The 12,086-nt window shown below is 37.2% G+C and overlaps 3 protein-coding genes across 3 annotated transcripts; 2 read left to right on the top strand and 1 right to left on the bottom strand.

The window, feature by feature from the left end:
* Window positions 1-1,924: 1,924 nt before the first annotated feature.
* LOC137722642 (purple acid phosphatase 15-like) lies at window positions 1,925-5,510 on the top strand. The gene is made up of 7 exons (XM_068461691.1): window positions 1,925-2,293; window positions 2,975-3,166; window positions 3,373-3,706; window positions 3,801-4,018; window positions 4,114-4,304; window positions 4,533-4,817; window positions 5,198-5,510. The coding sequence occupies exons 1-7, from the start codon at window positions 2,005-2,007 to the stop codon at window positions 5,321-5,323; spliced, it is 1,635 nt and encodes a 544-aa protein (XP_068317792.1). The 5' UTR covers window positions 1,925-2,004; the 3' UTR covers window positions 5,324-5,510.
* Window positions 5,511-6,415: 905 nt separating this feature from the next.
* LOC137722665 (uncharacterized) lies at window positions 6,416-8,874 on the top strand. The gene is made up of 5 exons (XM_068461718.1): window positions 6,416-6,755; window positions 6,967-7,146; window positions 7,253-7,379; window positions 7,494-7,607; window positions 8,525-8,874. Exons 1-5 carry the CDS (start codon window positions 6,534-6,536, stop codon window positions 8,638-8,640), a joined length of 759 nt encoding a protein of 252 aa, XP_068317819.1. The 5' UTR covers window positions 6,416-6,533; the 3' UTR covers window positions 8,641-8,874.
* A 438-nt stretch (window positions 8,875-9,312) lies between these two features.
* On the bottom strand, window positions 9,313-11,779 carry LOC137723169 (major pollen allergen Ole e 10-like). Its single transcript, XM_068462345.1, has 3 exons — window positions 11,479-11,779; window positions 11,306-11,339; window positions 9,313-9,643 (listed from the first exon to the last, which is right to left on the bottom strand). Exons 1-3 carry the CDS (start codon window positions 11,777-11,779, stop codon window positions 9,427-9,429), a joined length of 552 nt encoding a protein of 183 aa, XP_068318446.1. The 3' UTR covers window positions 9,313-9,426.
* Window positions 11,780-12,086: the final 307 nt, after the last annotated feature.

Raw genomic sequence — 12,086 nt, 5'->3', positions numbered from 1 at the left:
GATCGAGACATCTCACATCTCAACCATGAAACAACCAGCCGACATCTTCACAAAGCCACTGAGCTTATACCAGTTTACGACTTTGCTTTGCAAGTTAGGAATAATCAACATTCATTCCAAACTTGAGGGGGAGTGTTGAGAGAACTTGCCCCACTAACCTGGACAGAAGGAATACTGCACGTGGGTACAATATTCCTTGTCAGCGGACTACCACATGGTTTCAGCTCATGTGCTCTGATGTGTTGCAGCATGGGCAGCAAGCACGTCACCTTTACAACATTTGTTTATTGCTTGCGTGTGTGTAAGATGTATATAAAACAACCAACTGCCATTGCAGCATAAGAAGAATAATACAACCAAAATATTAAACTTATTACTAAACACAATGAGGGAAGTAAGGGAGCAATCGGTGGAGCTCGGGAATTGCTCCACGTCCGATTCAATTCATCTTTATTCCAAAAAATATTGTAATAAATAAAATAATAACCAAAAAAAAAAAAAAAAAAGCAAAAAAAACAAAATAGCAACAAAGAAATAGAGAGCAGACCTTATGGGTTGGTGGGGGAAGTTTGGAGATTGGAATCACATCCAGTCGGCCTGATAAAACAAAATTATAACAACAAAACTAGACACATGAAAGGGAAAGATTGGGTTTTTTTTTGAGATTACTGGCAAGACTGAGTACAAATACGTACTGTGCCTATATGTTAATAACAACTATATATAAACATCATGAAAATAATAAAGAGTCCTTATACAAATTCGGAAGAGAAAAAAAATACCTTGAGGAATGGAGGAAGACTGTTCTTCTTCTGTCTGAGAGAGGAAGAATGTTCCTCTTCTATAACGTGAAAAGAAATCAGAGGGGTTAGAGTTGGATTCTTGATGGCGTATAATATTTATACCACCCATCCTCAAATCCATCCAAATCTATCATTCATTAAAATCCTAATAAATTTTTGGTATTCTCACTACATCTAGAATTTGGTGCATTTTTTTTAAAACGTAATTGATTACCCATGGATTTGGATGTATTCTTTAAAATCCTTTAAAATCCTAATTTGACTACTCTATGATTTCAAACTCCTTTAAAAATCCTCTTTTAAAATACTGATTGACTACATTCGGATTTTAAAGTCTATTAAAATCATATCAAATCCTAATTTAACTACACCCCTTAGTATGAAATGACAAATTAATAATTTTAAAAATTTGATGTGACAGATCCCTTAAAATTTTAGTTTATATGATAATAAAAGTGTATAAGTCCATATGAAATTTAAAAAAAATTAAAAACCTAAATGTTAATGGAAAGTATTCTCAATCCAATGCATACATAACAATTCGGATTTGATATCCCGTGACTAATTAGTTACCATAAATCAAGCAAGCATTAACAACTATATAGCACATGTGTTCATAGAGAAACAAAAGAAGCCTCGGCTTGAAACTGACAAAATTGTTAAATATAAATTAACTGCTTGCGACAAAATTATTAGTTTCTTGAAAAGAAACTCCAAACCCGTCATCATCTTCATTTCATTGAATCTGATCGCAAATGTTTGATTGTTCTGTTGAATAAAACGTTTATTTTCATCCGTAGTATCTAAGAATTTGAAGGCTCTCTCTCCCTCCTTAGAGTTTAGAATTAGATACATCGTTTGTATTCAAAAAACAAATCAAAACCGGCCATATTTTCTTTGTCCTTGTCTGTTTGACTTTTAGCTTCAACAGAGGATTTTACAACGAGCCTTCAATAATTTTGTTGGGTTTCTTTTTTTGTTTTTTTTGGAAGGCGTGTTGGGTTTCTATTTCTATTTAAGATAGAACTTCGTTGCTTAACAGATCAGCAGCAGCTACTGAATACGATTGGATATGTGTTCAAGTTTTGAAACTACTGATTACAACTGAACACGTGTTCAAATTTTGAACGAAGTCGAGTTCTTCTATTTATATTTGAGTTTCGTTTTTGTTTAATTCAAACAATAATAATAGTAAAAATAGATGGGTTTGTTTTTGTTTCCACCGCCCAAAGTTGCAACCTTTAATCTGCTGCTTGTGCTGACTGTGAGTCCCGTGAGCTTCACGTTTGTCAATGGAGGAATACCGACAACCCTCGAAGGACCCTTTAAGCCTGTCACTGTTCCTCTCGACGACAGCTTTCGAGGCAATGCCGTTGACTTGCCGGCCACTGATCCTCGAGTTCGAAGAATCGTCAAGGGTTTCGAGCCTGAACAAATCTCTGTCTCTCTCTCTACAACCCATGACTCTGTCTGGATATCTTGGATTACAGGTCTCTCTCTCTCTCTCTCTCTCTCTCTCTCTCTCAAGTTTTTGTTCTTTTGTTCCTTTGCTTTCTTTGCTTGTACTTTCGGTTGGATATGTTGTTTCCAACTTCTTATGCAGATTGAGAGTTTTTAATCTAACAAATGAGTTTTATATTTGGTTTTCACATTTTAGTGAGATTGTTACGAGGATATGTTAATTTCTTGTTGTAGTCACGTTGGCCAGAGTGAATGTACTTCCATCCATGCATGCATGCGAGTTTGAACACCTCTTTTCGTAGTTTATGTTAGATTATAAGAAGAATATCTTCCTTTTGAGAAAAATAAAATCTTTTAACTGTTTCCTATTTGGGGCATTGATAAATGTTTGGTTGCACAGAAATCATAATTACTGTTAGAATTCAATTGACTGATGCCAGTGTATGGATGGAAATGTTACTTCTTTTGGTCTTTGGATGGGCACGTTTTGGGGTGGACTTGAGCATTTTAATGTTGTAAACCAAAACTATTGAGTTATGTAGTAACGGAAGACTTGGCGGAAAATCGAGCGCACTGGTATTCTAAGATTCATATAACCAACCCTACATAGTGAGATAAGACTTGGTTGTTGTTGTAAACAAAAACTCTTGAGTTATGTAGTTGCATGATGAATTGAAGACTCTCAGTCTATCTCATGATCGAATTTGCAGGGGACTTTCAAATTGGAGACAATATAAAACCGTTGGATCCGAATAATGTTTCAAGTATTGTTACATATGGAAGGTACAGATTCCCTATGGATAGCCAATCAACGGGGCATTCCCTTATTTACAATCAGCTGTATCCTTTTGAAGGCCTCCAAAACTACACTTCCGGAATTATACACCATGTTCGCCTCACAGGTACGTATCAGTCTTGAATCCCTTTATGAATAATTTGTATCCAAAAATATGAAATTGTTTTATGATCTGCTCCTTAACATATAGTTGTATCCATTGTTTAATCATTTATGTTCGTCTCACAAACGCTCGTCTGAATTTGCTTTTGTTTGGACATACGGATGTATGATTTTGTGTGCAATTCTCTAAATTTTAATGGGTTTGTGCAGGATTGAGACCCAACAGTTTGTATCAGTATCAATGTGGAGATCCTAGCATTGCAGATATGAGCAAAGTATCTTATTTCAAGACTATGCCAGTATCCGGTCCCAAGAGTTACCCCAGAAGAATAGCTGTGGTTGGGGACCTTGGCCTTACATACAATACTACATCAACGGTCGATCACTTGTTGGCTAACGGACCTGATCTTATGTTATTGGTTGGGGACGTTAGTTATGCTAACTTGTACCTCACAAATGGCACTGGGTCTGATTGCTACTCTTGCTCATTCTCGCAAACTCCTATTCACGAAACTTATCAGCCTCGTTGGGATTACTGGGGAAGGTGAGTTTTTCTGTGCTTTATTTTGATGAGGAGGCACCTGGTCATTTTTCGCACAACGTACCTAATTGCAAAATTATGGTATGTTTTTTATCAGGTTTATGCAGCCGCTAGTGTCTAAAGTTCCAATGATGGTGGTAGAAGGGAACCATGAGATAGAAGAACAGGCTGGGAATCGAACATTTGCTTCTTATAGTTCGCGATTTGCATTCCCCTCCAACGAGAGTGGATCATCATCTGCATTGTTTTATTCATTCAACGCAGGCGGGATACACTTTATAATGCTCGGTGCTTACACAGCCTATCACAAATCAGGTTATTGCATCTGCTTTCCTAAAAAGAAAATTTTCACTTCTTTCGCATGGTTATGAGTTAGGGACATACTAAGATGACTAGGTTTTCTCTCGCAGACGATCAATACAAGTGGTTGGAGAAAGACTTGGCCAAAGTTGACAGAAATGTGAATCCTTGGTTGGTAGCAGCATGGCACCCGCCATGGTACAGCACCTACAAGGCACATTACAGAGAAGCGGAATGTATGAAAGTTGAGATGGAAGACATACTTTATAAGTATGGTGTTGACATCGTCTTCAACGGCCATGTAAGTGTAGTATGTACGGTAACACATATCCTATGATCAAATACGACGCTCAATCTGATGCCCTCTGTGCAAGCAGGCCTTCTAGGATACTTGTTTTTGAAGTCCCAAATACGATCCAGAATTCTTAGTAGCATTAACAATTTCCATTATATGTGTTCAATTCTTTGTCAAGCTGTTGAAAAAATAAGACGACCTGCTTCTGACTGTTTGGAAACAATTAATAAACAGGTTCATGCCTACGAGAGGTCAAATCGAGTGTATAACTACACATTGGATCCCTGCGGCCCTGTTTACATCACAGTTGGTGATGGTGGTAACCGGGAGAAGATGGCAATTGCGCATGCTGATGAACCCGGAAACTGCCCAGAACCATCTACAACTCCAGATAAGTTTATGGGCGGCTTCTGCGCATTTAATTTCATAGAAGGGCCAGCAGCAGGAAAGTTCTGTTGGGACAAGCAGCCTGAATACAGTGCGTATCGAGAGAGTAGCTTTGGCCATGGGATTCTAGAGGTACTTCCCTTTTCTCTTTGCTATGAAATCACAAACTCTTGACAGTATTACGGATAAATTATTTTCATATTTAAGTCTTTCTTCAACAAATTGCATTCAGTTTTTATTACTATGAACGTTCACTTTCACATGCATGGAAACTAATATTCCGAATCCACGTTGAGCTGCAAAACTAGAACTTCATTAAACTGTGAAATCATAATTCTGTGACCGCATCAACTGCCAAGGTCTCGACTCCTGATCAGTGCTGTTTAGAAAAACACTACTCGAAGCCGACTTGAAAAATGTCTGCATTTGTGTAGAAAAATAGATCCAACCAACGCAATTTGTATAAAATTACGCGGTTACAAGATTAAGAAGTATTTCTGTGCTACTTGCAGGTGAAAAACGAGACTTATGCTTTATGGACTTGGCACCGGAATCAGGACATGTACAGCACCTCTGCAGACGTAATTTACATTGTAAGGCAGCCCGATAGGTGTCCGGTTACAGACAACGGTGTATAAACAATAGCGAGCGGGAAACCGAAGGACGTTATTGAATAATATCATAATTAACAACAGATCGGTTCATCCCTACATTTTTGTAATACTTCTCCCGATTTCTAGTTGTGAGCCCTCTGTCTTCAACTTGTGGACGACAGGGTTAAATTATCTTCCACATAATCTAATACAATTTCTTCCAATAAAGTTTCATATCTCCTGTAATCTTCCAGCGGTTCACGTGCATAGCAAACCACAATTAATAGGTGCGTAGCAAACCACCATTGCAGCTTAGATTAAAAACTGATAGGAACTGATAGGTGCGTAGCAAACCACAATTGTAGCTTAGATTAAAAACTGAACTGGCTTGTACTGACCGATTTTTCCATTAAACAATGCTTGGGCACTCAAGAATGAGTAAGAACTCCTACTCAAAACTCTTCGTGTTATCATAGAGCTTTGTGCTTAAAATTTTTAACTACATTGAAATGTTTGGGAATTGAAGAGAAAATCAAGAAGAAAAGATAAACATAAGGATGAACACAGAGATCTTAGAGAGAGAGTGAGAGAAATATGATTTGTATTAACTGAAAGAATGAAGATTACACACTTTATTTTTATACTAGTAAGCCTAGCAACTCTAACTAACCAAATATTAACAAACTTGCTAACTCTATTTCTAACTGTATTGCTGACTTGTACCCTTAATAAAGATTAAAACCGTTCATATTATGAAACACATTGTAAAGATCATTTGTGCAAAAAATGAAATAAAATTAAGATTGTTTAATCAATCTATAATAGCGAATACATAAACGGTTTTTAATGCTTTTACCAATTTTGTTTGTTCATCTGTTTTTATACAGTTCGATAACTCAACCAATCCTAGTTTTAATTGATTTTTTACGAAAACAATTATTATATAGTGGTTTATAATATAACGTTTTTAAACATAAATACGAAGTTCTCTAAGTTAGTAAGAAACAATTTTGAAGAGAACAAATTTGATTTCGGTTCAGATTTTGGTCTTACCGAACCTGCGGGACTAAGTTTCGGTTTGGCCCACCGAACCGATTCCAGCCTACGAATAAGAGGTAAAAAGAGCTTTCTGGAAACACGGGGAGTGTGCAGTGATCTATACGTATTCATTCATATATAAAATTTCCATTTCCTGAAGAAAACGCAATCGACGGCGACGCGGTCGAAATCCCTAAAACCTTCTCAACCAACAGAGATGCTGATAAAGGAAGAAGAAGAAGGGAACGGATGCCGTAGCGATATGAATTCCCCAAAGCCCTCCTCCTCCTCTTCCACCGCCACCAACAGAGATGCCTCCGACGGCTTCGAAACCGCCAGCGACGGCGAACTCAACGACGACGAAATCCCTCAACAAATCCATCTCCAAGACGAGCCACAACAAACTCCCTCCCAGAACGACGACGTTGAATCGAATCAGGTATCTCCCAATCGAAGCGACTCTTCATTTCTTCTTCTGGTTAATTTCATTGGTTATATATGGGGTTTTACGAATCAATTACTTACTTGATGCTTGAGGAGTTCAATTTTGTTCTGAAATCTGAAAACTCAATGTGTTCATATCTGATCGGAGAACTGATTTTGTGTTGAAATATATTTTTTTCGATTTGTTCGTATTTCATGGGAAGCAGAAAGCGTTTGAAGAAGCAAGTGATGTGAAAATTGAAGGCAATAGACTGTTTGGCAGTGGGCAGTACCAAGAGGCATTATCCCAGTATGAGCTTGCTTTACATCTTGCACCTGACATGCCATCGTCTGTCGAATTACGTTCCATTTGTCATTTAAACAGTGCAGTATGCTTCTCGAAATTGGTACGTTATGCGGTTCACATGTTTGGAAACTCTTGTGGACTCTGATTCCCCCTTGATTCTCACATATTAGACAATCTGTGATTCCGAATTTCTTAATATGTAACAGGAAAAGTATGAGGACGCAATCAAGGAATGCACGAAAGCGCTTGAACTAAATCCTTCGTATATGAAAGCTCTGCTTCGAAGAGCAGAAGCTCATGAAAAGCTCGAGCATTTTGAAGAGGCTATTGTTGGTAAGTTCGAATTTAATACCACAATTTAACCACCAGAAGCAACTTGTCTTCTCATTTGTATGGGTTGTAGATTAATGCTATATGTAATGCTCAATTCTTGTTTATATTCTGCAGATATGAAAAGTGTCTTGGAACTTGATCCTTCAAATGACCAAGCCAAAAAGGCCATTCGCCGGTTGGGGCCGCTAGCTGAAGAAAAGAGAGAAAAGATGAAAGAGGAGATGATAGGTGAGTTTCTCTCTTTTTTTGGTATATAAGTGATTGGTGGTTTGATTTAATTATTTCCTCGACCGCTTCATGTTTCGTGGTTTTATATTCTCTTTCTTGTGCCCACTCAATCAAATTATTCCCAAATGCTATCTGTACCATGATTATATAATTTTCCAGTAAAGTACAGAAAAGAATCCCAATCCATCTCATAGGTGGACCATTCTGCAAGCCTTCACATTAACACGACTTATCTCTTTATCTTGAGAAACGAAGACCAAAGGATAGGCGAATTGGACTTGGACTGTATTACAGGACAATAAGCAATGTGGTTTTGTGAAGTCGAATAATTACTTGCTGAAAGACCAAAGTAACTATTTTGCCTTATTTTGTGAAAGTGTGGAAAAACTAATAGTGGAAATAAGAAAGTACTAAGATGCAGCCTACTAATCAATTTCTTTAATGACATGATCTTTGCTTATCACTCGCTAGCTTTTCATTGAAACTTGTTCGTGATTTCCATAGGAGTTGCTAGGGAGCGGTAGGGCAATATTTTATCCTTCTTGACGCTGTCAACTAAATGAATGTTTAACACATTGGTTCTCTTTTAGAAAGTAATTATGTTATTAAGGATAAGTGATTATGTTAATAAAGATGTTTGTTTCAATTCTTCTACCTCATGACTGGTGGTTATTTGCATATTCAGTACTTTCTGGTGACATCAGACGTCATGTCCAAAATTGCTATGCCTATGAGTGATATGTTTTGCATGTATGTGGCATAAGTCTTAGCCTAGGCTGTTAGTGGGACGCATTGATCTCTGCAATCTACGTTTCTGTACTTTTCACTTGCTAACATTAAATTTTCTCATAAGAAGGATAAAAGTAAAAGAAATCTTTGAAGTACTAAGGGTTTGAAATTGTTTTGTGTGTGAGCAGGGAAGCTGAAAGAAATGGGCAATTCTCTCTTGGGCCGTTTTGGAATGAGCGTCGACAACTTTAAAGCTGTCAAAGATCCAAACACCGGCTCATATTCTCTTTCATTCCAACGTTAGCACGACTGTGGTCAAATCCTATAACAACGTGGGAGGAATCGGTGTGGTAAATGTGTTTCGGTAGGCAGGATCTTAAGACCTTATAGTTTCTATATATGAATTGAATTGTCACCATTGCAGTTTGTTCAGACTCTTGCTCCTTTTCATTCTCTTTTTCGTTGTTGGTTTCTCCATTGCAGTTTGTTTATGATTTCTTTACATTATTGCCATGCAAATGAGAAAAATAATTCCTTACTTGGAAAGAGTCAATCCTATTTTTCTTTTCATGAGTTTTCATTAAGTTATTTTTACGTACGTGTCAAATGCAATTTGTTCTTGCGCCCGATGTTGAGCTCAAGCCCAGGGTCAGCCAATTTGTTCCGCAGGTTCTTGCTGGTAGCAGTTGTGTCACTGCTTGTACATATTAATATTGATGCCATTCTTGCATATATAGGAAGTGATATCGAACATTGTTGCCATCGAAATTGACGCTGGAACTAGTAATACTCAAAGCCTCAAAGAGGCGGTTCAATGTGTTTTTTTTTTAAGGTACATTTTGTTTTACTTAGTACGTGTAACCTGGCTGTAAAAAATTGAAATCGACGAAATATTTGGCAATGAATTAATTGAACTACTGGTTCGAAATTATGAGATTGAGACCCAAATTAGTTTGGAAAAATACTAATGGGGAGGCTTAGCAAGATAGAAGCAGACAAAGAAGGTTCCAACTTCTAACAAAAAAATGTATATAGCCTCTTTTCCGCATTCGGGCAATGTTAAAAAAAATAAACGACCTACATTGGGGGTTTAATTTTGGGCGAATAAAAGAATGAGCACAAGGGAGATGGGCATCAAGATTGTTGGGGACATGGAATCGAGGGACGCTTTTGAGTTATCGTCGGGGATCATCGGGGTCGATCCGGGAGTGAATCCGCTGGTGAAGGGTGGTGCGAACGTCGATGGTGGCGTTTGTGGATTCAGAACTGTTGGTGGCGTGGAAGGTGAAGTTGTCCCTCCGGCCGCGCTGCAAATTTGCAATAGCCATAGCGCAATGTGATTAAAAATAAATTGAAGTGGCAAACAAAATACCTTAAATTAGTACATAATGTTACGTAATTGTGTACTGGTGTCATGTAAATTAAACTCAAGGTGTTCTCAAACTAGAGAGAGAGCAACTCTCTTCTCACACAATCAAAACCACCATAAATTATAAGGCACAATAATAAATAAACAGAAAAAATTAAAAAGAAAACAGAAGATGACCAGTCAAAATACTTAATACAGAATAAGAACATTCACATGTGACATATAGATACTGTCCCAAACTGGACAATGGCCCACATGCCCAAGCCTCCTTTTCCATCTTTGAATTTTTGACAGTTAATTAATCTTGGGCCCACATTCAAAATTAGGAGGGTAAATGAGAAGACTAATCCTCTATAATCTACCATTATGTACTACTTAAGCAAGGGATCAAGAAAATGTAATTACATTAAATGTTTTAATAAGAAGATAAATAGAATTCATAACATACCCAAAAAAAAAAAACCTAACGGAAAATTTAAACAAAATCAAACCTAATGACGTTTTAAAATTCGGACAGCCGAGCTGACTCTACTTAATAGAATAAAGTTGGGTTTTTGTTGTACCCAAAAAAAGAAAATCTTAGTTCAATCAAATAAAATAAAATAAATTTAATATGCTTTAGTGTATCTTGTACATTTAAATTTTTGACCGTAAAATCCTTTATTAATTAAAATCTAAAGGTTAAAAATCTTGATACTCTAAAAAATATTAAAAATCAAAAGAAGTCCAAAATGGTCAAAGTATGGTGAAGAAAGCAGATGGATTGCAGAATGATCAGAAGAGTGCATAATTACATGACACCAGAATAGGTGCCATATCATATGCCAGTCACTGACTCTGCCCACTAAAAAAGCAACCAAGTGAACCATCAGATGTGATCTTGACCATTGGTTTGGTTGCAACTAAGGACTAATCCGACGGTAAGAAATTAAGGTCAAGTCTGATTTCAGAACCAAAAACCGAGTACAATTTCCAAGCCAAGCATACACCCAGAAAAATAATTATAAAAAAAAAAAAATCAAATAAATAGTCTTTTTTTTTCTTTCCAAAAAATAAATAGAGTTAAAATACACAAGTACAAAAACAGTGAGCAACCCAAGATTTAGAAGAGAGAGACAGCAATAACTTAGAAACGGACGGTTTGATTTAAGTGTCAGTAACAGCATCTCATGCAGAAAGACACGTGTCAAACATCCATAAGAAGTTTCACTCGAGAGACACAATCCTCTCTCTACAAACCAAAGTGTTTTGTTCTTCTGTTGGGCACAGAGAATTACAGCAACCAAAGAGAATGGTTTTCTACAAAGTGTTCTTCTTTTCAATATCCATCATATAAAAATAAACTCTTTATTTCTAATCTCTTAAAAAGTTCGAAAGAAGAAAAAGAGAAAGATCTAATTGCGTGAACAGGAGGAAACTTAATTTCAATCACCAAGAAATGTACAAACTATATGTGATTCAATCGCTTTATATACTGCTAAAATGTAACGTTGAATTAAAACACGTAAATCCAGTCATCAACTGAAACAGTGCATCCTAGGAGTAAAATATAAGACTAGTTTATTTTTTGGTAAAAGAAATTAAAAGAAGAACAACGTACCTTGTGGAAGATGGGTAATCACAAGATCCATAACCTACACAAAAGGAAATTAACAACAATAAACAAATTAGTCCCCCTCTATAAAATAAAGAAAATATTATAAAATATCAAAAAATATTTTGTGTTCGTTTTTTTGGAGGATTGGAAAAGGAAGAGAGAAATGAACGACGTACTGGGGTCTGTTTGGGCAATGGTGGCAGTGCCGGAGAAGCCGCAAGAACCAGGGGCCTTAGCCTGGCGCTGGTAGTAACTGTTGAAGGCATAAGAGGCATGAGCTTGGATGGTGTTTGGGAGATAACATAGTCCGTCGGGTTGGATTGGAGAACAGTCCGCACCAGCAGCGCATGCATAGTCCAAGGCTGTCTGAAGAGCCTGTGCGCTCGCATCACTCCTAGCCACACACCAGGTTGTGCTGGAAGACGTCGGAGAATTTGCTCCGTCCACCCCCAGAACTCCAAGCATGCCCACCACCATCACAACGGGTGTGAGGAAGAAGAGAAAGGAGATTAATGGGTGCTGGTTGGAGAGTGAGAGTGGAGCCATGGAAAGAAAGAAAAGTTATGAACTTAACGGCTGCTACTAAACTAAGTTGGTAAAGGAAGAGAGAGAGAGAGAGAGAGAGCTTTAGCTCTTTTTTATGTTTCTTTGGCCTTGGTGCCTAGTGGTGCTTTTTCTTTTGCTCTGTATTTATACTGATAATCTGAAATCTGAATTGAATGAATGTTTTCATTTTTTATTTTTGTAAGGTAATGAATGTTTTCATTGGCCAAGAGGATAATAA

Source organism: Pyrus communis, chromosome 17 (assembly GCF_963583255.1).
Source record: "Pyrus communis chromosome 17, drPyrComm1.1, whole genome shotgun sequence".
NCBI lineage: Eukaryota > Viridiplantae > Streptophyta > Magnoliopsida > Rosales > Rosaceae > Pyrus > Pyrus communis.
This window is presented reverse-complemented; position numbering and strand designations above follow the sequence as displayed.